At 37.6% G+C, this 25,771-nt stretch overlaps 2 protein-coding genes across 6 annotated transcripts in view; one reads left to right on the top strand and one right to left on the bottom strand.

Moving 5' to 3' along the window:
* The window catches only part of LOC130566780 (collagen alpha-1(IX) chain), a 33,960-nt gene extending 12,383 nt beyond the window's left edge, over nucleotides 1-21,577 (top strand). Inside the window, exons 6-39 of the mRNA XM_057354546.1 lie at nucleotides 2,050-2,446; nucleotides 3,757-3,837; nucleotides 6,009-6,026; nucleotides 6,610-6,702; nucleotides 7,632-7,667; nucleotides 8,359-8,430; nucleotides 8,643-8,687; nucleotides 9,015-9,050; nucleotides 9,202-9,225; nucleotides 9,327-9,380; nucleotides 9,469-9,540; nucleotides 10,872-10,913; nucleotides 11,358-11,414; nucleotides 11,529-11,582; nucleotides 11,677-11,730; nucleotides 11,845-11,898; nucleotides 13,741-13,794; nucleotides 14,297-14,350; nucleotides 14,455-14,508; nucleotides 14,686-14,739; nucleotides 15,977-16,030; nucleotides 16,203-16,247; nucleotides 16,341-16,394; nucleotides 16,477-16,530; nucleotides 16,670-16,723; nucleotides 17,239-17,310; nucleotides 17,394-17,429; nucleotides 18,395-18,439; nucleotides 18,532-18,564; nucleotides 18,698-18,844; nucleotides 18,916-18,970; nucleotides 19,051-19,245; nucleotides 20,701-20,778; nucleotides 20,885-21,577. Of these exons, the coding sequence (XP_057210529.1) occupies nucleotides 2,050-2,446; nucleotides 3,757-3,837; nucleotides 6,009-6,026; nucleotides 6,610-6,702; nucleotides 7,632-7,667; nucleotides 8,359-8,430; nucleotides 8,643-8,687; nucleotides 9,015-9,050; nucleotides 9,202-9,225; nucleotides 9,327-9,380; nucleotides 9,469-9,540; nucleotides 10,872-10,913; nucleotides 11,358-11,414; nucleotides 11,529-11,582; nucleotides 11,677-11,730; nucleotides 11,845-11,898; nucleotides 13,741-13,794; nucleotides 14,297-14,350; nucleotides 14,455-14,508; nucleotides 14,686-14,739; nucleotides 15,977-16,030; nucleotides 16,203-16,247; nucleotides 16,341-16,394; nucleotides 16,477-16,530; nucleotides 16,670-16,723; nucleotides 17,239-17,310; nucleotides 17,394-17,429; nucleotides 18,395-18,439; nucleotides 18,532-18,564; nucleotides 18,698-18,844; nucleotides 18,916-18,970; nucleotides 19,051-19,245; nucleotides 20,701-20,778; nucleotides 20,885-21,084 (2,527 nt within the window). The 3' untranslated portion in view covers nucleotides 21,085-21,577. The remainder of the gene's footprint in view (nucleotides 1-2,049; nucleotides 2,447-3,756; nucleotides 3,838-6,008; nucleotides 6,027-6,609; nucleotides 6,703-7,631; nucleotides 7,668-8,358; nucleotides 8,431-8,642; nucleotides 8,688-9,014; nucleotides 9,051-9,201; nucleotides 9,226-9,326; nucleotides 9,381-9,468; nucleotides 9,541-10,871; nucleotides 10,914-11,357; nucleotides 11,415-11,528; nucleotides 11,583-11,676; nucleotides 11,731-11,844; nucleotides 11,899-13,740; nucleotides 13,795-14,296; nucleotides 14,351-14,454; nucleotides 14,509-14,685; nucleotides 14,740-15,976; nucleotides 16,031-16,202; nucleotides 16,248-16,340; nucleotides 16,395-16,476; nucleotides 16,531-16,669; nucleotides 16,724-17,238; nucleotides 17,311-17,393; nucleotides 17,430-18,394; nucleotides 18,440-18,531; nucleotides 18,565-18,697; nucleotides 18,845-18,915; nucleotides 18,971-19,050; nucleotides 19,246-20,700; nucleotides 20,779-20,884) is intronic.
* Nucleotides 21,578-23,237: 1,660 nt separating this feature from the next.
* col22a1 (collagen, type XXII, alpha 1) overlaps nucleotides 23,238-25,771 on the bottom strand; it is a 49,007-nt gene continuing 46,473 nt past the window's right edge. For all 5 annotated transcript variants that reach the window (XM_057354533.1, XM_057354534.1, XM_057354536.1 and 2 more), the window contains 6 exons: nucleotides 25,722-25,766; nucleotides 25,433-25,612; nucleotides 25,287-25,353; nucleotides 24,870-25,052; nucleotides 24,675-24,752; nucleotides 23,238-24,576 (listed from right to left, as the gene is read on the bottom strand). In XM_057354533.1, coding sequence (XP_057210516.1) covers nucleotides 24,383-24,576; nucleotides 24,675-24,752; nucleotides 24,870-25,052; nucleotides 25,287-25,353; nucleotides 25,433-25,612; nucleotides 25,722-25,766 — 747 coding nt within the window. In that variant the 3' untranslated portion in view covers nucleotides 23,238-24,382. The remainder of the gene's footprint in view (nucleotides 24,577-24,674; nucleotides 24,753-24,869; nucleotides 25,053-25,286; nucleotides 25,354-25,432; nucleotides 25,613-25,721; nucleotides 25,767-25,771) is intronic.

The raw sequence follows: 25,771 nt of genomic DNA, 5'->3' as shown, positions 1-25,771 counted from the left end.
AATTTTCTAAATCCTATCATTTTCCTTTTTTAAAAAGTTTTTCAGATTTCTTTCTTCTTTGTGTATATAATTTTACTCCATGCTGTGTTATACAGTAAACAATAGTGTTTCACTATATATCGTACTGTAAACAAATAAAACTTTATAAATACTTGGCCCCGTTTGAACAGAAAAGGCTTAGTTTAAAACGGGACTATGCCTTAGTTAAATTAGGATTTTTAGGTCGCTTTTATTAAAATGCGTTAGATGTAAACAGTACTGGTGTGCACCTTGAGACAAAACAATGGTAATTGCATATTTTAAGATATGTAGATATGTTAAGACAAAATAGAAGGCAAATTAATAAATACAAATAAAACCCAAAATTTGAATTTATACAATGTAAATGATACAAAACTGTATCATTATAGAAAAACGCAATGATAAGCCCCCGCGCCCAAACCTCACCTGAGCGAAAGCGGATTTCACTTACATACAAATAATGGCTGAATTTTCTTTTTTAGAGAAGTTCATATTGAATCAGAGATGCTATGGTGATATCTGAAAGTCTTGTATCTGTATTCACACATAGTCATTCATTTTATGCACTTATTTTTGACAAATTCAAAAGGAAAATCACTCAAATGGCCTCATAAGTACTTGGATAAATTAATTTCAGTGAATACAATAAACAAATTGTACGGTGCGGAAAACAGTTACATGTATATACTTAAAATAATGTTGATTCAAATGATGTCCATGTTGAACCAAACCATGGATTGCATTATGACTTCAAACAACCCAACATATAGACTCATTTAAACCCAACGGTTGTGATTGTCCATACTGGTTCAAACAACCCAGCTTTTTTGTTCGATTGCCAACCACGAGAACTCATCTTTAACTATCTGTTCGTCTTTGAAGTCCTATAATTTCCGTTTTAGCTTCCCCTCAGAGAACGTGAGAAAAAACAGAGACTGAAAAAATGAAACTAGAGAAAGTCAATTCTTGAGAGTGAGATTGGCCTGCATTAAGTTTACTAGCCAACAGGAAACTTCATATTTATGGCTTTGCCTTCATCCATTTACAAGCTGGTTAAAGGGCGCTGTAGCTTCAGTCTCCTGCGGAGCGTCTCTGCCCGTAAAGCGCCACGCGGGGTCACACCCGGAGAGGGTCCGTGTCCGGCCGGATAAGGTAATTGATTCTCAGATGGTCCCCAGACAGGGTCTGTTTGGTTAACATTGCAATGAAAGCCCGACACGTCTCTTTGAAACAACTCACAAGCTAAAGCTTTGAAGATGAAGGTCCACTTGGCTCTGATCCATTTGTCATTCATGAATCAGAGGAAAACTATGAAAAGATGCTTTGTGTTTGTAAAGCCAGGATGTTTCCTTAATGAAGATGGAGATGGAATTGCTATTTTGAGCAGTAGACTAAAGCTTTAATACAAAAACCTGCTTTCTGATGACTTCATTAGAATTACATTACATTACATTTTTGTTTTGTTCAGCCGGAGTGACTGAAATATACCAGAAATAATCGCTTTTTCTTGTAAAATTACAAAAATATATATTTTCCTGTTTTTCTTGTAAATTTGCGGTCTTTCTGTAATTTTGATTTGAGAAAAATTCTGTAAACTTACATTCTTTTTACAGTGTATGAATATTTATACAGAAGGTAAGAATATAAAAATGGAATAAAATATAAAAAATAATGAATATTCGTATATATACAGTATATATATATATATATATACATATATATATATATATATAATATAAATTACTTTAAATCTTGAGAAATGGTTTGCCACACTGAACACTTTAAAAGGAGAAATAATTTCATCATCTTTATCAAAATTATAACTTTGGTCAAAATTATGAGTTATTTTAATTATTATGAATTGTATTGTTTTAATTGAGAAATTATATTTCTAGTTCGTTATTAAACTTTTAGATTTATTGAAATTTAACAAAAATTAAACTTTTGTAAAGCTTAGAAATTAAAACTAAGAAAAGCAAAAATGTAAATGCAGGTATGTTTAATAGATCTCTATTCATATCACACCAGGTTGAACTTTCCGAGGGGCTTCCCCGACGAATATTCCTTCATGACCACCTTCCGCATGATAAAGAACACCGTGAACAAGGTGTGGAACATCTGGCAGGTGGTGGATGAGGACGGTTTTAAGCAGGCTGGCATGCGTCTCAATGGAGACCAGCAGGCCCTGGAGTTCTTTCTCACCACTATGGAAGGAGACCTCCAGACCGTCACGTTTCAAGGCCTGTCCGTTCTCTTCAACACCAAGTGGCACAAGGTGATGGTTGGCGTGGAGAAGGAACTGGTGACCCTGTATGTCGACTGTCAGCCTGTGGACCAGAAACCCATCAAGAGGAAAGGCTACGTCAACACGGAGGGAGACACTCTGATTGGACGGCTGGATTCTGACCCCAACACCTCTGTGGTGGTAAGAATCAACAGAGTCTCTTTTGTTAATGTGTTGTTCATAAACAATCCTTAACCTAACTTTTTTAACCCAAAGGAAAATTTTGTTGCTATGGGGGTGGCTCTTTAAAGACTTTGAAAACGTTACTGTTCATTGAAATCAAATAAAATACTCAACTAAAAATTAAAGTTCAGAAATCAAAATTGAAACGTTGCCTTAAAAATAAACTGAAATAAGTTTAAAGCACTAAAAGTATAATAATAAACAAAACCTAAAATAAAACTAAAATATAAATTAATTAATCTTATATAGCAACATAAAATATGAACAAATTAATTATATAGAATGACAAAAGCATATACCAAAATTGCTAAAACTTTAACTAAAGTTAAACTAAAAATAAAAATATGAATAAAACTAAAATCAAAACTATAATAATTCTGATTGAGATCTTCAATAATATTGACTTTTGATTTCAGACTTGACAAATCTGAGCTCAGTTTGACACATTGTTAAGATCTCTTCAGAAACTCAAATGACAGAGACATCGTGAGATTTCTTGTCATTTTTGCTCTGGAGAAATATCGGAGACGCAGATGAGACTGAAGTAAAAGTTTCTATTTGCTCACCATTTATTCTCATTGACGTCTAGGAGAAATAATTGAAATTTTGAAGTTTACCTTAGATCATTCAAGATTTTTCCATCTTATGGAGCAGGCTTTATTTGAATAATATTGAAATATTATTGAAATAATATAAATTTAGACTTTTCTAAGAAAATATTGATATGCAGATTTGTGTACATTAACAGTTTTGTAAGACGTTCATTCATTACCTTTCTTGGACCACAGTCAAGCCAGTTTGCATTGATTTTCTGTGGACTGCGTCTATAGGATGTCCAGCTTTATGTGATCAATGTTACTGCCACCCTGTACCTGTCAATCACATCCATTCCAGCCTGTTATAGTCTGTACCTGTGATAAATGTGACTGTCAGTCGTTGGCACGCGCTCATATGAGTGGTACCATCCATCTTTGTAACTGCCAGACAGCAGAACCTCAACACCGTGTCACCTGCTGTCAGAGCGCCGGATAAAAACAGATCTGATAGTGCTGCCAATCACACCTCACAGTAAAATATAAGATCGGATTAATGAAAATCATACAGTAAAACAGACTTGTGCTCAGGGGAACTATGAACACGTTATTATTTAAACATATAGTTTTAAATATCATTATTGATCAGAAGTGTTTTTGCCACCCAGGAATGCAGTAAAGACAGTAAAGAAGATTTTCTCCTGCACTAATGTGTGTTTGTTTTGTGTTGTATAGTTTGAGCTGCAGTGGATGCTGATTCACTGCGATCCAAAGAGAGCTCAGAGGGAAAGCTGCAATGAACTTCCTGTTTCTGAGGTAACCACAATGTGAACCATACTGTACGAGAAATTGACCAATCACAGGCTGCGACCCAATTCACCCAGTTTAGGGGTGTAATGATGCACTAAGCACTTCAATAAACAAAGCTGGGTTCACAATTACGATTGTATTACAATATTTTAAACAAAATGTAAAAAAGACACAAAAATTCAAATAACAGATTTATTTCAAAACATGATTTTTTTCTACAACATTTGTTATTTTGTTAAAACAAAATTGACAACATTTAAGGTTTACCTTAAGGCAGAGGTTCTCAAACTGGGGGCCGTGGCCTCCTGGGGGGCCCCAAGATGGTTCCAGGGGGGCCACAGATTTTGTGGCATTTTAGAAATATAGATATTTATCATAAATTTTGTGAAATCAAACATCAGAGAAACAACGGCTCCAACCAAAAGAATTTATGTTTTAGCATTGTTTAACTGAATATTTTCTTGGTTTAATTAAAATTTTAAGTTTAAGATTATAAGTCTTTATTTGGGGGGCCGCTAAGCAATGCACTCTACACAAACGGGGCCTCACAACAAAAAAGTTTGAGAACCACTGCCTTAAGGAACCTTCTATGTATAAATTAACACAAACTGATCTGTCACTGAAAAATGAAGCTTTTTAGTTTTAACACAAAATTCAAATGAAGAAAGAGACGAAGAAAGTTAAACCATAAGAACTTCCTAAAGCAATAATAATAGCACACAATTAAACAAACAAAACTTTAAAACAATTTGTGTGTTGACGAAGGTCAAATGTTGGCAGTTCGACCAATAAGATTGAACAGACATCATGTCAAGATACTTTGTATATGATACGTAATACATCAATATTACAACCCTATTTGTCCCACATAGGTTTTAAAATTAGAATTAGTGTGTTCCGAATCGCAGTAGTATGTTAAAATTGTCATCCTAAAAGTAGCCTATACGGATGGAGTAGTTTAGTGACGCTACACCAAAATAATAGATTAAACTCTATTAAAAAGTGTTTTTAAAGTTGTATTTTTGATGAGTGTGATTGTTAACATCACAATGTCGTCTAGGTCACATCCGGTAGGCTGCACAGTTTGTCCCAGTACCTGCATACTCTTTGCTATTTTCTCATAACAAAAGAGTAGGCCTACTTATTTGTGCAAAGTATGTGAACAGAAACACAGAAACAGACTCAGCTGTGTGTTTTTGAAGACCCTAACTCTTTTAAGGTCTTTGCACATACAGTCCGAAATTTTCGTATGCGTCGTTTTCGTATTTGGCGCTCGTTTGTACGGTGTCTCTGGATTGTCAAAACACCTCTCAAAATGCTTGCTACGGATGCGAAAAATGCAGAAAATCGAACCCAGTCCAAATCTTTTTATAACGGACAAAAATATCGGGGGCAGTGTGTAAATGTGATTGACACAACTTGAAGGCGTTTATTTATCTTTTAACGTGCGGAAATTTCGGACGCAAATTTCGGACTCAATGTGCAACGGCTTTTACAGTTTACGAAATCAATGTTTCTAAATGACTTTTGACTCATTCCTTGTTTGAGCAAAACTAAACAATTGTGCTTGAAAATGTGTTTTTAATAGGAACCTGGAAAAGTCAATTAACAAATAACAATGCATTTTTTGTAGTTTTTTTAGTAATGCGCTCAGGTTTTGTGTGTAAACTTGTCAATAACAACCTGGATTGTGCGAGTCCACAACGCCAGCGGGAAACAACAGTGACCCGCAGTTGACTATCACACACAGCCTTTGGTGGCGGGCTCGCGTTCTCGTCTTTGAACATGAAATAACAACTAGAAGAAATTTGCAGGTCGGACATGGGCGAGCTCTCGCTGTATCGAAAGCTGGACCATTTGTTCACAGTCTGGAGCCCTGCTTTAAAGTTAGAACGCTAAGTCACTCAGAATGCAAATGTTCACGTGTTAGCAGTAGTGCTAGCTATGCTAGTCGCCTCAGAAGACCTCACAAGCCACTTTGCCGCTAATCGATTGACATTTTAGTGTCAATTTGTATGCTTCTGCTTGGTTGGGATGAGTAGGCCGGGCGGGGTGCTGTCACGGGCCGCATGTTGTGGCGCCATCTACAGGTGCACTTTCTCTAAAGCTTTTTGGTGAAGGGTTTTGTTTTCACTAACTCTACAATAATCTTTATTCTCTTTCTCTTGCTTCTTCAGATGTTTGCCAATGCTGAGGTATTTGATTTTTTCAATTTACCAATCGTTTTCCTTTTTTAATCAATTAATGTATCGTTATTATTTTTATGCAAATAATCTGCTACAATGCTTTGTTGCTGAAATGGCTACCGGCTGTACTTACTGCAAACAAAACATGATTTGAAAGAGGAACTAAAGCATTAATATGAAACATTTTGTTCTTGCTAATTTAAAAGAGCTAATATGATGTGCTGTAAATAATCAACAGTACAAGGTAAACTACTTTCATACTTTTTTATTTATTGTTAAGACGTTAAAATGTCTTAAGTCAATTTAACTTTACCATCTTATAAGAAAATACAATTATTCAAGTAATTTAGGGATTTTTTTCAGAACACTTGGTTCTTTTATGGTTTAAGATATATATTAAGAACTAATAATTCTTTATTATTGCTTATTGTGTTAAATTAATTACAAATTTTAAGACAAAAATTGTATTTTTACTTTTTTACTGATTCCGAAAACAGGTATTTTTTTGCTAAAGCAAATAATGAGTAGAGATTTAAAACATTTAAAATGCACTTTCACTCATTGTGTTCATGTCTTCTTTGACCTTCTTTAGCCGGACCCCAAGCCAGTCCCCGGTCCACCCGGCCCTGAGGGTCCTGAGGGGCCACGTGGACCCTCAGGAGATGATGGTCGGGATGGAAGAGATGTATGTTTTTTAATTCAATATGAATTTTAGAATAGTTATTTGTAAAAATCATTCAACCTGCAAGTTACAAGCAGGTTTTGACAGGTGGATGTAAGGGTATCATATTATTAGTAAACAATATTATTCCTTGAGGGTAAATCGCGTACCAATATTGCTGTCATCTTGAATTTGAAAAATATTTAAATAAATATTTCGTGCTTAAATTAATAAATGAGATATATGATTTGTGACATTATTTATGTGTAGCATAATGTTTTTTTCTAAAGTTTTTACGCTCAAGATTTATTTATTTATTGTTTTCATAATTCTCAGTTAAGTATTATTATTATTACTTATTACTAGTTTCTTACTACACTGTTAAAAACCGGTAATCTGTCAGAATTTTACAGTTTTATGCATTTTTGAAATACGGTAAAAAAACATAAAAAATATTTAATTTCTGCCACCCCAGCTGCCACGAAGGTTTCGTTTTTAATTGGATTGTTTGCAGTGTACCTTAATATAGTAATTTTTCATTAAATTCAAGAATGGACGAGTTTCTCAATTCTAAAGGAAAACTAAAATGTTTTTTGAGCACTGATTTTCGCAGAAACGCAGAGCACAAGACTACAGAACAAATCAGGTCACCGACACTTCAGGATGTGTTTTGGTTTCACAGGATTTTCAGATTGTATCTTCTTCAACCTGTATGCTAATTTCCATTAGAGCTGTTCCTGAAACAGCTTTACCTCAGTTCTCAACACGGGCTAATGAGATAGAAGCTGCCGTGTGTTTGGTGTCCTCTTCTCTTGCCGGACGATTCATTATGGATTCATTCTTCTGTCTAGAGCAGCAGCAGCTGCTCATTAGAGATGTTCTTATGCCATCACATCTGTCCTGTCTCGCTGACCTACACTTATTGGTTTTAACACAGTATTTCTTTTCTCCAGGGTGTTCCAGGTACTCCAGGCACTCCTGGAGCTCTGGTAAGTATGGAGGAACATCTCATGCGCTAAAATTCTTTGACCCAGTGTAATTCTCATTCATAAAGGATGCCCTCATGACGTTCACCTGATGTATACGTAGTGAAAAATAAAATCAGATTTAAAATACAAGAATGTCCTTCATAAACTCAACTTAAAAATACTTTTTATAAAGTATACTTTGCATATTGCCAAGTTGCATGCATGTTTTAGTAGTTTTTTAATAAAAAATTAAGTAGTTTTATAGTTTTACCTGCACTGCGCCATGCGTTATTAATAAAGAGCAATGCATCATAAGTGTAAATATATATATATTTCCAGCATTAAACAAAAACTTTGAGTTAATTCAGTAAGAATGAATGTCACCAAACAGACCTGCAAGTTTCTATACTGCTTGATCAGGCAATGCATTTCTTGTAACTCATGTGAAACACACCATCAATCCTGTTGCCCGTGTCCGTATCGGTTACAGAAAGTGTGCTTTATTCTCTGATCCGTCATAGACAGGTCAGAAACTGCACAGATGTGATACTGGTCATGATGAGAGCAGCAGAGAGAGTCCATCATCCCTAATCAAGTTAGCATAGAGCCACCGTGCTCAACTGTATCTTAGCAACAGCAGGATGTGATGCTGAATGGTGATAAGACTCCGGGTTTGTTTGTTTGTTTGTTTGTGGGTGTGTGTGTGTTGCAGGGCAGTAAAGGAGAGAAGGGTGAGATTGGACTACCAGGACAGAGAGGACTTCCAGGGTTACAGGGGGCTGTGGTTAGTATCGACACACTGTCTTTACCGTACCTCAACACTCAATAGCAACTATAATGAGAGTGTATGTGTTTGTCTCTCAGAACAATATTACAGAATGATATACACATCAAAGTAGATTTGCTTGACCTTTTGATTATCAGTTATGTTTGTTTGTATTCATTATGCTAAATGAAACAGTATTGTTAATTGATTTTCTTTGTGTGAATGTGTAGGGAGCTATGGGACCCATGGGGCCACGTGGGCCAGTGGGAGAAAGAGTACGTGACCTCATAACACCCCCTATTTTAGGTTAAGCTCAATAGTTTGAAGTTTGAGATAATGGTATGAAAATTGTCATCATTTTGTCACGCTTTTACTGTTTCAAACTTATATTAATTACTTTTCTCTATAAAACACAATTTTGATAAAAAAATTATGAAAAAATGTATTGATTTTTTTGTAAATGGGGACTGTCATTCACAACATTTAATATTTATCTTAAATTATTTTTTATTTTATTCACAAAAAAGCCATACGTGTTTGGAACAGAATGTTCCTTTTTTTACGTAAATTGTCATTTTAACATGTTTTTAATGTTTTGGTAGGGTCTTCCTGGATTTCCTGGACCACCTGGAGCCCCTGTGAGTTCAGTCAAAATAAACATTTTGTCCAGTGCTCATTGTTAACATTAACTGTTTACTGGAAGTTTGTTCTTTGATGCATTTGCTGTACGTTCTCCTGTTATACTTTGTGTTATAAAGGCTCGACTTATTTTTACATCTGCTTTTCTAGGGACCAGAATCTGTTGGACCACCAGTATGTATCATGTACACAATCACTGAACGTGTGTAAATGTAACGATTCTTATATTTAAATGTAAAAGTACACATTTGTAACGCTGTTTTGTGCCGATAAAGGGACCCTCGGGAAAGCCCGGTACTCCAGGAGATGAGGGAAACATCGGACCAGAGGTCGGATTACTTTCAGTGTACCTTTCTATGAGTTTTCAGGACGCTCATCGCTCATCATAATTATACATAATGATTTTGGTTTTCACAGGGTCCCCCTGGACCAAGAGGAGGTCTTGGCCTCTCAGGACCTCCAGGCCCACCCGGACCTCCAGGACCAGCCGTAAGACCTGCTCCCATCAATTACACATACAAATTTAAGAAGCACAATTTAAATCATTAGACAATGAAAAAATGTATTCTTAGCGTGTGAAAACCAAATTCAACTATAAATCTTCAATTTCAGCATTAAATCCATTTTTAATAGCAAACAATTATTGTTAAACTTTTATGAACATAAATATGTGTACTATATACTGCACTGTATGTGCAAAGCATTGCATTTAAAGACTCCATGTGATGATTTGAGACGCACAGTTTTTTTCCTGTTTTAAACTCATTTGATTTTGAAACAAAGAGATAAATTAAAGACATTTTAACTTAAGAAGTTGTCCCTAAATTGACATTGTCCCTAAAACTATACTTTGTTTATTTTATTGGGTCTTGAAGGTGTCTATTAAAGGGATACTTCACAGGCAAAAAATCCCGTGTTTTACTCACCCTCAAGGCATCCTGACTGAATATGACTTTCTTCTTGAAGAATAATGCAGTCGAAATTATAATACCGCGTATCATTTTAGTTCCAAGCCGTAAAATGGGAGTGAATGGGCGTTGACTTTTTGAAGCTCAAAAAAGTGTAACTGCTCGACAAGGCTCTGAGGTCTTAACAAAGGTCTTCTGAAGCGAATTGATGCATTTGTTTAAGAGAAGTATCCATATTGACAGCACTATTAATGTTAACGCGTGAACCTGAGGCTTGTCTTTCCTGCAAATGACGCAGACGTGTCGTAAGTTCTGGTGGCGAACGCGGCATTTTTCGTTTTGTTCCAATAGGATACCGTCTCCTCTGCGCGGGAGCTTTCGTCACCGTCATTTGCCGGAAAAACAAGCCTCAGGTTCACGTGCAGCCGAGGGATAACGGAAGCTAGACATCAATGTTAATAGTGCTGTCAATATGGATATTTTTTTTAAACAAACACATCGATTCGCTTCAGAAGACCTTTGTTAAGACCTCAGAGCCGTGTCGAGCAGTTCTTTGATCGATGGATGCACTTTTTGGAGCTTCAAAAAATCAACTCCCATTCACTCCCATTCTACCGCTTGGAAGCATAATGATACGAGGGATTATAATTCCGACTGCATTATTCTTCAAGAAGAACGTCATATTCAGTCAGGATGCTTTGAGGGTGAGTAAAACATGGGGAAATTTTGTTTTGCCTGTGAAATATCCCTTTCATTCATTTTTAATTCGTCGTGTTCTTGCGGTTAACCTTTACTGTACGGCTCAGAACTTTTCCACAGATCTGGTCCAAACACTTAATATTTGATAAGATGCTTTGCTTTTGCGTGTGTGTTGGTGAATCTAACCTAACCTACTGTCATCTGCTCATATAGGGGCCGGCAGGTGCTGGGAATCCAGAGGGGAGTGGGGAAACTGTGAGTGCTTGTTAGATTTCAATAATAATCATGTTTCAAAGGACACACACAACCTGCAGATCCATATTCATGAAAAACATCTCCTTGACATCAAAGGCCCACATCTTAAGAAAAAAAAAAAAACGATAATTAATATTAATCAATAACAATTTAACATTGCTGCAGTTTCTGTTGTGGTCCCTGATCTTAAAAGTATACTTCAAAATCTGAAAATTCTCATAATTTACTCACTCTTTGAATGAATGATGAGAGAATTTTCATATTTGGGGGAATGATTTCTTTAAAAGTTATTTTAAAAATGTAGTGTATTTGGGTCTTCTGCATGTGTCAGGTGATGTAGTAAGCTACGGGCTGGTCACACTTTATTCAGTTTTATTCAGTTTTTGTCTGCATCTTCAGTTAATGATGAATAGACCTGATGTGTTTGTTTTTATTCGTTTGCAGTGTCAGACAACATGTCCAGCCGGACCACAGGGGCTCCCCGGTCTGCCAGGGATGAAGGTGAGCCGTTAAATTCTCTCACAGTCTCTGTTGTTGAGAGTTTGCTCTCTGTGTCTAAACTACAAAAGCATTTCTAATGAAAGAGGACATTATTAAATCGAATCGTTCTGGCAGGGACATCGAGGTCTTCCAGGTGCGGATGGAGTGCCAGGTAACCTAGGTGAAAAGGTAAGGGGTGCACATAACAGACTTTCAAGAAAAGATGTTGTTAAATAGAAAGAACACATAAATATGTTTTATCAACAAATCACACTGTCAACAGGGAGATCTTGGGGCATCCGGAGAGCAAGGTCCTGCTGGACGCCCTGGAGAAGATGTAAGATATCTTTTTGTTTGTTGGTTTGTTTGCTCATCAGGTCATGCAGACATTATCTTGTCATCTTGCAAATTTACTTTCATCTTCCATCAATTATAATTCTGTTCCCTGCAGGGTCAGCGAGGGGCAATCGGATTTCCGGGTGCTCAAGGTGATAAGGGAGATCGGGTAAGACATATAACATCTTTATCTGCGGCCGACGAGAAGAAAAAAAGCAGAAGACCGCTTACAGAGCAATAACCTTCAGTGCAGATCAATACATGAAATAATAATTGCGTTTGTTTAAACGGCCAAATCACGTCTGTAGTGTGAGTTTTTTTAAAGACAGAAAAACGAGCGTGCTCTTTGTTAAGAAATAAAGAGGTTTTAGGACCTCGATAGCAGAACTGTATTTTTGTACTCAACAACTCCAGAATAAAATGCTATTGCTTTTTTATAACTCTTTATAACTTTGAGTTCTCAGTTGCGCTTCATTTAAGTATCAACTTAGTCTCAGATGTTTCTCTTAAAATTCCTCCAGAACACTAAAAATTGAAACGCATAACACAGTGTAACACGTTGTTGTTTCGCCCAACCTTTTTATAGTTCTTGTACAATTCTGCAGTGATAATTGTTGTGGTAGTGTTTATTTTCATGTAGCATCAATGTTTTAGTGTATATTTAGCTCAAGTACATTTTCAGCTTATATCATTAATTACGATATATCGGTATATTGCAAATAAACTAAAACTGTACAAATTTTCACATAATTTTCACATTTTTTAATTGTCACTGTCAGCAAATTCTAGAAATTTCTGTAGGACAGGGAAGGTGAGATGAAGGCATGATGGGTGACTACATCTGGAACTTGATTCGTGAGGACAGTTTTAGTCATAGAAGACAAAAACGATCAAATGTAGACTTCATTTTTAGTAACTGTTATGTTAAACTGTAGTTTTGAGCTCAGTGTTATGCCAGTACCTTGTCATTTCTGCGTACCAGTAATAATACCAAAATGTATAAATGTGTGAAAATATTTTTTTGTTTTTTTTTGTGAGTACCGTCGATGGTAAAAAAAATAATGGGATTTTCATTTTCAGCATGTTAAAGGTGCAGTTTGTAACAGTAATTTTGCAGTAAAATATCCAAAAACCACTAGGCCAGTGTTATATATTTTGCACAGCTGAGTACTTGCAATATCTCAAATGTTTTCAACTACTTGTAAATTGTGAGAAAATCGCCATTCTAAACAGTGACACGGGGCTGTGCAGTCGCCTGTCAGTGGCGTCATATCCGTGTTACCCTTTACTGACGTAGAAACCGCATGACAACTGTGTCGTGGACAAATGCGGAGTAGCGTCTAGCGTCCAGCAAGCCACTAGCTTGTTTCGAGCAGTCACTTATTTATGGACCAAAATTATACGCAAAATTTATAAAACTTTAATACTTTACCTCATCCGGTAACATGATTTCTTGTTCCCGTATGATTGATGGCCATCAGCGGTGGAGTTGAAGACAACAGATCCCATCATTCCACGCTCCTTCACAGCGTCATCTAGCTACGCCATTGTTGTTGTTTTGATCGTGCGCGCTCTAGCGGCGGTTTTTACAAACTGCACCTTTAAACTTCATAAAGAAACATGAAAAGTTAAAGCGAAACACAACTTAAAAATGTTTTTTACTGTCGTTGTTTAATGAGTATGGAGGTGTAAAATGAATGTCGATTGTATTTGCATTTGAGTAAATTTGATGAAACATGTTAGAGTTCATATTGACTTTTGAATGCAGACTTGACTAATCTGAGCTCAGTTTGAGACATTGTTGACATCTCTTCTGAAACTCTCATGGAGACATTTGTGAGGTTTCTGACTCTTTTTCTGAGAAGAAATATCTGAGACTTAAGGAAAGCTTTCCATTTGCTCTCCATTTACTCTCTATGAGAAATAAATGAGATAGACCTCATCTGTGATCTTTCTTATATATCTGAGCACATTGTTGTTATTGACATCTTTCTGTTGTTTTTGTCTGCAGGGTCCTCCAGGTTTTAATGGCATCCCAGGACCAACCGGACCACCGGGATCTCCAGTATGTGATCGTTCATTGAGTTTATTGAACCGACACTGCGCGTCTGAATTTGGCATCAAAGCACAGAAGATTTATCTGATAGACACAACGTTTCCTAGCAGAACTGAAGCGTAACAAAGCTCATAATACAAAGCTGGATTTTATGAATGCTGTTATGTGGATATGGGTAGTTGACAAATAAATGTGTAAATGTGTTCTTTGGTGTGACAGCAAACATTTAGAACTATAAAAATAAATCTCTCTTATGCTATTTTATTCTATAGGCAAAATACAAATATTAATAATATAAAATAATATATTACTAACCGTTTGTTTTCTCATTTTTTGCTATGTCTCACCATAGGACACTACCCATAACTCTATACTTATCTGTGCTGGCTGAACATTTAGTTTCAATGAATGAAGATCGTAATATCAATGTTATTGAATTTAAAGGTTGTGTCCACATAGGTTCCGATCATTTTATATTCTGTTTAACGTAATGATGATGGTTTTTTTACAGGGTGTTGAAGGCATCAGGGGGAGAGAGGGTCATCATGGACCCAAAGGAGATGAAGTGAGTCTACGAGCCTGTTTACAATCTCTGCCAGTTACAAAACAGTCAATAAAGCCATGTTAAGGTAAAATGTTTATTCTGAAGAAATATAATGTGTGTTTCAGGGTGTGATCGGAGCACCGGGAGAGAAGGGAGCGACAGGTGCCAAGGGTGATGCTGTGAGTGATCAATATGTTTGAGTAAAATATTTGTTCATATCCCTTATTACAGTCATCAATATGACATGGGACCCGAAATGTCTCTTCCTTTTAAAGAAGAGTCCACCCGAAAAAGTCATCACATGACTCGTGTGATAGATTTCATAATCTCTGTATGATGATGGTGGTTATGTGTAGGGTGAACCAGGAAAACACGGCTCTGATGGAGAAACAGGAGCTCTGGGAGAGAAGGTAAGTCATGATCATGTTTATTTCTTGAAATTCTGAATGAACACTTTTTACATGTTGACCTGAAGTATAAGCATCCCACATAACAAATGTCTGTAGTATCTTTCAGTATTTACTATAGTAAACTGGAGTAAATTGTAGTACACCCTATTATAGTAAAAGCTACATTTGTTAATGGACACTTTTTTGGTGGTATTCTGTAGTATTACTTAGAGTCAATTGATAAACTGTAGTAAATACTGTAGTATTCTTTAATATTTACTAAGGTAAGGTATAGATATTTTACTACAGTTTATTAGGGCTGTGTATTGGCAAGGGCGTTGCGATACGATACATATCACGATAGATAAGTCACAATACAATATATTGAATATATTTAGATACGTTACATAATTGCAATATGTTGCGATACTTTTTCAAATAAAAAATGTAAAAGGAAAATAGAGCTGAAAATACAACTTGCTGTGGACCACCTGGGGTATTTTTTACATCTCACCAATAGTAGACACGTTATAGTTTCAATTAAGAATTAAGAAAATTTCCATTATAACCATTGAATCCATTACATTTTCTATTGTGCTTTGGGCAGAGCTCTATTGTTTTTTCAGCAAGGGTTTTTTGGCTTCCCTTCAGTTTGATAGCGTTAATGTCAGTTTGTGCATTCTTTTTGCATTTTATGAGACGGAATATTGAATTACTCGCAGTTATTGTTTGATAGCGGAGCACGAGGATAGTTTACCTTATAACTTTGTAGTCTTGTGTTTCCCGCAGCAACATCCTCATTGTCCGTCGATTAGAAAAAAAACCTGTGCCTTTGCTTCACATCGAGCATCACAATAAACGCTTTTCTAAACATGCATCATTAAAATCAAAGCGCACACACACACGTGTCGGCTCTGGAAGCTGGAGAGCCTGGCTCACTCCCGCTTGAGAAAAGGGCCGTATGTACTGTAAATGATGTTAAAATGTGATTTTAATAAATGTACCGATAGTAGACATGGGACTATCGATACACTATGGTGAAACAAAATATTGCGATAGTTTGCCATATCGATATTTTTACACAGCCCTACAGTTTACTATAGTACATAAGAAAGTATTTTTAATGTGGGGTTCCATTTTTGCAAACTGATTTGTTCAAACGAATCGGTTTAATCAGTTCATTATGCATATGTTAAGTGATAAATGTTAATGATATCAGCATTAAAACTGACTTCAAATACTGCCGTCTGTTTGACAGGGAGAGCCAGGACTGCCCGGAGCCTTTGGTGTCCGAGGAATTGTGGGAATTCCTGTAAGTGAAGGAGTGAATGTGTTACTGAAATCCACCGATCCTTATCCCGATGCCTTTGAAAGAGCTAAACATCTTTTATGCATGCCGTTGTTGAACTGTCAAAATCCAGATATTTTCTCTCATTTGTAATCTCTGCCACACGCTGACTGAGCAACAATTATTTCAAACTCAGGGTTTGCCAGGAAAACAAGGACTCGTGGGACCTGCAGGCCTGAAGGTAAAATTTACATAAAAGAAAATATCATTTCCATGTAAAATAACTTGTGCTGAATATTTGACTTTTTGAAACCGCATTGCTTTATTTGCTCAGGGTGACACCGGTGATGTTGGACCGAACGGTCCAATCGGACCTCCTGGTAAAGATGTGCGTATTACTCTATTAAGCTCTGTTAAGCTGATACGTAAATATTCTCCCATGGTTATTCATGTAAATGTCATATTTTTAGGGTGCAACTGGACCCACTGGAGAAGACGGAATGCCGGGCTTTAAAGGAGCCACTGTAATAAAAACATTCAAACACATGCATTTAATTATAGACCGACAATATTTCAGTCTAGCACTCGGTTTGTTATTTGGTTGAATTCAGATTTATAGTAATACGATTATGTTTAACTTGAGTATATCCTTTTCTTTCTTAGGGTGAGACAGGAAAACAGGGTCCAGTTGGCCCAGCAGGCCCACCAGGAATCCAGGTGCGTAAAACATAGATATATATACATAGATGTCTCATTAGCGGCTGTTTCAATGGGCTTTTGTCTTCTGCCATATTTGAACGGTCTGTGAACACTCGAGAGCAAGTTAACCAAGTTATATACACATCAAATGTAACGTGCTGTTGTGTAGACCAAAGCATTATTATTGCTAAACTAACACAATACAACAAGCCAAACATGACGTTAAAGTTACCATAGTTTAAAAGAATTCAGTTAAAACACGAACCAACGCATTCTTAGCTGTGAAAGGTCATTCCATTTCCTCAGGAACTGAAATCTGCGCAGTTTCTAGTTGTAAAAACCTCATAATGTACTTTGAGTGTCGACAGCAAATGTTGACGGTTCCAAAATGGCAGATGCATTGGCACTGTCTAGTGCCGTCAACATGTGGCAGCTACATACACATATCTATAGGGTTAAACACATGGATGGGCAAGTGGGTCGATTGTGGATCTCAGTGGACGTGTTGTTGTAATTCTCGGTTATTTCTACAGGGAGATCACGGTGATAAAGGACTTATGGGTCCTCGTGGAATCAAGGGTCACACCGGTCATAAAGGAGATCAGGTGTGCCATCATTCCTTACACACAAAAATCAACTGTGCCTCAGTGAAAATATTGATCACTTTCTGATGTGTTTTTTATCTCAGGGCCCAATAGGTGTAGTCGGTCCTAAAGGAAGTATGGTAAGTTGAAAAGTCAAAGCACACTGTCAAACATCTTGGTTGAGACCTTGAGAAGACCTAAAAGTGATGAAATAAACCTACTAAACGTTGTTATGTCTTTTAACTTCACTTAGGGGTGTCACATTTTCCCATTATTGGCAATAACCGTGATCCCAAAACCTTGATATTCGATATCGTGCAAATGCTACACAGACCGTACTATCGTAAACTGCCTTGGGAGTCACAATGGTTACGAACTCTCCATAAATTTGTATTTTGAGTGAGATTCATTGTGCAAATAAAATACATAAAATGAAAGACGATCTGTGTCACTTTTCCCAAAGATTCCGTGGTAGATATTGTGATACTACCGACACAGCAAATCCTTTTGGCCACGATAACCGTGCTGGAAATTTTTGATATCGTGACAGCCCTAACTTCACTACAAACAAGCTTTTTGTCATTTAAGTTCTGTTCTGTTCTGTTCTATACATACATGGCCAAAACTTTGGTCAGGTAATGGTTCAAACCGTTTGTGTTGAATGCATTTGCACTAAGAGCAATACTTCCTTCCTCATGCAGTTAGACCTTACATTATTCACACAAACATAAAACTTGGTGAAAATAAACAACTAAAATCAACTCTAAATACTAACAGTGATGACACCAACAGCACATAACTAAAACAGCAATCCATTTAATTTATTATTGCATACTGCAATGCATTCTTGGAACTAAATGCAAAAATGCCCTATAACTGGTCCACAAGAACAAGTCAATTGAACAAAATAATCTTTGTTAGCAACACGCTGTGGATCTTATTTAAGATGCCTAAAATAATACATTTATCCTTCCTACTAAAAAGATACTTATTGGGATAACATTGTTTTTTTTTACAGTGCACGTACTCATTGACCCTAAAAAATGTCTGCCGCTTCCCAAATGAATACTTTGTACCTTAACATTTTTCTTTCAACGCTACACAGGGAGAACCAGGTGTTTCAGGAGAACATGGCATGAAGGGTGATCAGGTACACCATATTTATGGCAACATACCTGTTACACCTTCTAATTATTCTATTGAAGTATGTGATGTGTGATGGTTTTTAATGATGCTTTACAGGGGCCCACTGGTATCCCGGGAATCAAGGGAGAGGTATGTTTCTTACCACACTTCCGCGGGGGGTCTTAAAGTTATAGGTTCATAAACATCCTCTCCGCAATTTTCCTCAGGGAGTTGAGCTGACTTTGTTCTACATTTGCTTTTCTTTTTTCTTTTTTGTTTTAAGCAAGGACAAAAAGGCCAGAGAGGCGCCACAGGTGCCGATGGTCGTCCAGGACAGCCGGGTCACGAGGGTCTGACCGGACCCCAGGGTGCCAGTGGGCTGGAAGGGGAAAGAGGATTAACTGGACCCCCTGGTCCCAGAGGCTTACCTGTGAGTACATTTCTTTATTTTTCGTTAGAGAGCTATGGGTTTATTTCTGATTTCTTTTGGGTTTTTAAAAGGGTCCCAAGATGAGCGACGAGAAGATTCGTGAAATGTGCTCAGCTGTCGTTGAAGGTATGACACATATTTTTTAGACATAGTCAACAATTCTATTTGTCCATCTTTATAAATGGCAACTTTATTGTGCTGAACAGAACATTTAGATGCCTATAAGAAAGAACTGGCAAAGAAGCCTCTTGCCCTCGGAGCCCCCGGTACGCCAGGACCCGTGGGACTACCCGGACCAGTAGGACCAGCAGGGGCTGCGGGCGTAGCTGGACCCAGAGGACTTATGGGACCCAAGGGACCTTCAGGATATCACGGTCTTCCTGGAAAACATGGAGTCAAAGGTACAGCTGATGTGTTCAAATCACACTCACATATATACACTCTAAAAAATGTTGAGTTGTTTGAACCCATTGTTGAGTCAAAAATGGACAAACCCAACCGTTGGGTAAAATTAATCCAGAATATGGTTGTATTTGACCCACCAATTGGGTTGAATCAACCCAGCAGGTTAATTTATAACCCAACGGGTGAGTTTGTCCATTTTTGACCCAACAATGGGTTGAAATAACCCAACATTTTTTAGAGTGTATTTATAACTTTTTAAACCAAAACACTTTTCTCACCTAAATCAAACAAAATAAACAAAATCATAAATCCAGTCAATGCTCTTGGTCTAGAAAAATAAAGGTACTGTAAAATTGATATAAAGATGTCATGTCAAGTTTAGAACACATGGTATATTTCGTTAACATCACACACATGTACAGAAAACAGCAGTCATTATGTTATAAATGTTTCTTTTATATTTAGATTTTGACTCAGGCGTGCAGAACACACATTAATTTCTATTGGTTGCTGTGTCACGGTCGTTCAAGGGTAACAGTCTCTGTAGAGTTTAGCCTCACACTTGTGTTGTGAAGGTTGTTGTTCATTACCAGCGAGCCGAAGAGAGAGATACGCTTGCTAATGAGAGCGAGATTGAGAGGCAATAACCCAGCGATTATAAAACTCCCAGCAGCACCTCCAATTATTTCATCCAGACCTCTGGGGATTCAGGCACATTTGTGGAAGATTATAAATGCAGCATCAGAAGAAAAATGTTCTAACGGTTGCTAGACACTCATGTCTTAGTTTCTAAAACCAACAGCTTTCAAACCCACAGCTTCAATGGACGAGTCTATACAGTAGTAGTAACTGATTGCTATGGGGCATGTTTATACAGTATTTGCTCTAAACTGCTCCTTCAGGAAAAAATTATTTGGTTAAACTACAGCATATCAGGGAATATGTTTTTTATAATAGTAACATTTCAGAGTGAAATGTCACTCAGGTATGCTGAAATGCGTTCAGAAACAGTCGGATCGTCAGGCCGAAATGACAAGTGGAGTTGTGTATCATCTAAATAGCAGTGATAGGAAAAGCCATGTTCTCGAATGACAGAACCTAGGGATGTCATGTATATTGCAAGAGAGCAGCGGTCCAAGAACTGAGCCCTGAGGCACTTTAAATCACATATTAGATCTCTATGAACAAAACGTTTAAGTTCAAATGAATGTGTTGATGCTTTTGGCTTTCATTGGCCTTTGTTACATTTCATGATTTCAATACATTATGCAATGTATAAAAGTGAAAATAGTTACTTGAATATTTTTTGTGATTTATGTGTTCCCTTAAGCTTTTTCAGCAGTGTGTATTTGAATTAGATGTAAATTTCCCAAAGTTGTACATTACTTTTGGGCGCTACTGTCTTCAGTGTCCAGTGATGTATGTAAACTCATGTGTTTACGTGTCTGAAGGTGATGCTGGACAAAAAGGTGATAAAGGCGATAAAGGAATCGGAGTTCCAGGAATTCCGGGAGAACCTGGACCTCAAGGTACAAAACCTTAACTCTCTGTTAAAGATAAGTTCAAGTTAAAAGCTATTAAAAGGTATTTTGTGTAGATCTGAACCTATCTACATGAAATCTTTTTATTAAACAGGAACAGCTGGCAAACCTGGCATTGGTAAGGATGGCAACGATGGCGCTAGAGGAGAGGCCGGCGTGCCTGGAACACCAGGTACCCCTGGGGCGAGAGGATCTCCGGGAGCTCCCGGCCTCTGCGATCCTTCAAACTGCTACAGGCCGCCTCAACCTCTGTACCTGCTTGGTGGTAAAAAGCCGGTCAACATCAAGGGCTAATGAACAGAAAGACCTTCATCATGGGGAACACAGAGACAGTCCATTTCCCGTAAACTTGAGGACACTTTAAATGGTGCTGTGACAAACAAATCAAAGTGTTGTATCGATAGAGAGACGTACAGATGGCTGATGTGATGGTGCATGAAGCAATTTAAATGATAATCGTGCCTTGTACATAAACTTGTTCAGACGGGAAGAAAATTTGAAAAGGTGTGTTTGTCTACAATTTTAATCCTCAGGAAAAACTAAAAAATAAAATGATTGGAAATTGATGTTTGAATTCCTGGGACACTTAGAAATGACCTTGTAAATTACTTTCAAATGAAGCCATGTTGAATCAATTTGTAGAAAAGAAAATGTCACCGTTCCATTGTTTGCATGTCATTTTTCATAAAATGGGATTTTTAAAGACTGACGTTAGTCATGGTGCCAGAAATTAAGCTAAAGCCGACAACCTTGTGTTCCAGTAACAGGGCAGCTTAAAATAAATCATTTCCCCACCATGACATCTGCGTTTCATTTCTCATGACAACCAGACAGATTTCAACATTAAAGCATAAAGACATCTTGCATTTATTTTTTGAAATACATTTCATGTCTATAAAAATCTGCAAATCTGTAACTGACAAAAACTTCACAAGTACAACTCAGTAACGGGCCAGATAATTTTTTTACCAACACATGTACTCCCCCTCCCGCCCCGAAAACACATCAACTAAATAAAGCTAAATTATAGCACCATAGAACCAGTATAAACAGGTACAGTGTACCATGCATAAATTATACTCATTTACATTGCCTGCACCTGAACTTCATTACAATAATTTAACTCAAACTGATATGCATAAACAAAAACAGTCGCTCATTAACAGCTCAAAGAAGCCAAACTAACAGGTGAATATAAACTCAACTATATTTAAATATGTTGAAGGTGAAAATGACAGCGATGCGTTTGACTTTGGCTTGCGTTGAAATAAAGCACCATACATCTACATAACTTTGCATAGCAATAAGCTTAGCTTGGCAAAATACATTGCGTGTCATCAAAACATTATTTCTTAAATGCGACGAGTTGGGGCACACAAGCACATAAGAATCACGTTATCATGGGGAATAATTATATGTCAATAATAATAAATGTACTAAAGCTCTGTGAGAAATCAAAGAACAGAGAAGTTTACAGTATAAAATCACAAAAATGCTCCAAACTCCAAGAAAAGGTTAATGTCGAAAAAAAGCTTGTGAGCTTTTCATGTTGAAGTTTTATTGGAATCACGTTGCTTGCACTGAACTGATGAGGTTCTCTCTCTCTCTCTCTCTCTCTCTCTCTCTCAATGCATGCCTTTAATTGGAAAACAATGAGCAATACAGTATGAGAAATCGAGCCATTAAAACATTTCTGATGATACTGCATGTTCCATCAAACTCTTAAAAAATAATTTGGTGTTCCACATCATTAAAAATGACAAAGAACCAATGATTTAAAATGAAAATGCCAAATGAAGTAACACCTAAACTCATGAGTTTGAAAGTTTTTTCTGGCGTTTTTTGACAGGATGTGCAAGAACTGAATTATTTAAAAAGGCACTTGATAGTCTTTCAGATACAACAAAGAAACAAACTGTCCATCAACACAAACTCGAGTTTAAAGAGACACAACACCCCAAATTTTATGGCTTGGGTTAACCAGAGCCATTGAGAGAGAGTCTCGTCAACTCTGTTGACTCCAATGGAACAGTTTTTACAACATGGAATTATGGAACCTCTCAATAGTTCCCAGAAGTTACTAGCAATGCTAAACAGTCCAATTGAGGTAAACATTTAACCCATTTAAAGACGCAAGTCATTTAATGAAAAAAAAACAAATAACATAACTTCCTGGAACTATCTGAAGGCTCCATGAATCACGTGACGCTCGATAAATGTGAACTTCTGTTGTCGCGACTCTCTCTCTCAACGGCTCTGTGGTTAACTCATCATTCATTCATAGTGTTATATGACAAACCAGCTGATTCACAAGCCTTTGAATCCGCTTTGAAGAAGAAAAGCATAAATGAACTAACCAAAACTGTATATTGTAATTCATAACTAAAAACGTAATGTATCTTACAAATCTTTGAAGCTACATTACAAAAGCAGGAAAAGACACTGTATGCGTGTCTCCACTTTCTTCTGGACTTTTAATGATCCTTATTGATAAGTGAAGTCAACAGAACCTCCCCACATCTTATAATATAATATCAATATGACTACAAGCCAATGACATCACTGAATACTGTCAGCAAGACCGTGTCATCATGACATCACAGTGTGAAATGTACAAATCTTTCCTTCATAAAACGGGGCCTCGTTTAAAAAAGGTTGCCTGAAAACCGTCCTAAATTTGATTTTACGATCATTTCTTAAAGTGCGTACGTGTGATTCATAAAAGGAACGTACGCACAGCAAACGCGTGTACGCCTCTCTACCAGATGTGAAATCTATAAATCGCAAATCATGGTGAAATTGCGCGCAACTTAACAGTTTCAGATCTCCGCCTTTTAATGATGTCATAATAATGCCATTGATGTATGAAAGAGCAATGTACAAATCCTATACAAGTGGAAGGAATGACTTACTTTTCCAAAAAACTGCAGCACTCGGACAAGCAAAAGTGCGCACGTCTGCTCAGACACTGACGTGGCGCTAAGCACTTTTCCACGTCAAAGTCCGTTTTTATAAATATGAACGCTGGGTGTATTTTTACGTACGCATGTTTTACGATCAAATCTTTGTGTACGCACGTTTTATAAATGAGGCCCCTGGACTCTTGCCCTTTTAAAAAGAAAAACCCTGATGGGCTTGATTTAAGAAGAATAACCCATAACAAAGGCTAATCTTAACCCTGGGTTAAATGTAATACTGGGTTTTACCGTTTACCACAGTGAAACCTCGAAACCTTCCCAAGGTGTAATTGCTAAACCTGATCAATACTGTACATCCACAAACATATTTTTTGCGGCAAGATTCACTTCCTAATTCAGGGTTAAATCCAAAAACACAACGTGTCGACAGTAAGGCTAAGTGCTGACACTTTTAACATTACAGTACAAGTGTGAAACGTTGCTTAACCCAGGGTTAAAAGTGCCCAGGGTTATAAAAGATGTGTACACAGGGTTATTAGCGTGATACGTCATTTACACATACACGCACACACACACACCTCTCAGACTCTCCAAACTAGTCTTGAGAGAAATGTTCTTGGATGAACGTCCAAGTTCATAAATAGATGTTATAGTCCAGCACGGTAAGAGGCATATTAAGTCCCCTTGACGTTTTTGGTGTGAGGTCGTGATGCCAGGCTGGCGTAGTAGGCACACTGTGAAGGGTCACACTGCCCGGGTGGTCCAGATGGTCCGGGCTGACCGTGAGGACCAGGGTTACCGGGTTCTCCCTGAGCTCCTGCGGCTCCAGGAAGACCGTCTTTTCCATATCCCGGCATTCCTGGAGGACCTGTCACACAAACAGCCAATGTGTTGATTTTTGATCTAACAAACGGTAAATCGCACACATATGTAAGTCTTTAAGTGTTGATGACCACATGGTCTTACCAATGGGACCAGCTGGACCAGTCTCTCCTCTCTGCCCAATTCCATCCTCTCCCTTTTCACCTTTTGTTCCTCGTTCACCTAAAAAAGGAAAAAGGGGGTGATTTGACTTCGGAGAACAAACTGAATGTTAGCATCACAGGTAAGTAAAACCAAGCTGATTAAGCTGGCATCAGCCGGACAAGGAGACTGTGGTACCTTTGGGACCCACTGGACCTCTGGATCCTTCTGCTCCATTTTGTCCTGGCATTCCAGGGTCTCCGGATGGGCCCTGTCGACCGGGAGGTCCGTCTTTACCCGAGGGACCAGGTGGACCGGGACGCCCGGCCGTGCTCTTTATATGCGAGGGCTGCATCTGGGCCATGAGGTAGGCCAACTTAGCTGTGAGGAAAATGAATGAAAAGTTAAATAATAAAAGAAATGATTCGGAACAATATAAAAAGTTTAATCTTCATACTTTGTGTCAGAAACAAACTAAAACTTAAATAGTATTTGTTTTGCTTTTTTTCTGCTGGTTATGAGACGGAATCTTCTTTTTTGTAAACTTTTTAACCTTTGTTTAAAGATAAACTCTTGGACACGTTGAAGTCACACAAATGCATCAGGTAAACTCACCATCTAATTGTTTGGAAAGTTCCTCTTGAATGATTCTCCGCAGTTGTTCCAGTGATGGCGTCTCGCCCTTCAAGTCAAAATGATTTCAATGTTTATTTACATCATCAGTGTGACATATTTAAAATCCAACATGAATCCACACTCACTCTTTGTCCTGGAAAACCCGGCTGTCCCGGGGACCCAGGAGGCCCGGCAAGACCCATTTCACCCGGTTGTCCAGACATACCCATCATCCCCGTGTGACCCTTCCTACCTGGAGGTCCAGATGTACCTGGAATGCCCGGATCCCCGACGGGTCCTTTGTCACCCTTTATTCCATTATCACCCTGCAAAATAAAAAACAAAGACAATAATGTCAAATTGTGATTGACTGCATGAGGTTGATGTATATAGTATGTGTACTCGGGAAACAGATCTGATTGATTCATTCTTTACCTTTTCTCCTTTTTGGCCCCTGTCCCCTGCTTTTCCTGGCATACCCTAAG

The sequence above is a fragment of the Triplophysa rosa genome, linkage group LG16, assembly GCF_024868665.1.
Source record: "Triplophysa rosa linkage group LG16, Trosa_1v2, whole genome shotgun sequence".
NCBI classification, from domain to species: Eukaryota; Metazoa; Chordata; class Actinopteri; order Cypriniformes; family Nemacheilidae; genus Triplophysa; species Triplophysa rosa.
The sequence above is the reverse complement of the archived record's forward strand: the minus strand, read 5'-3'. Positions and strand labels throughout refer to the sequence as shown.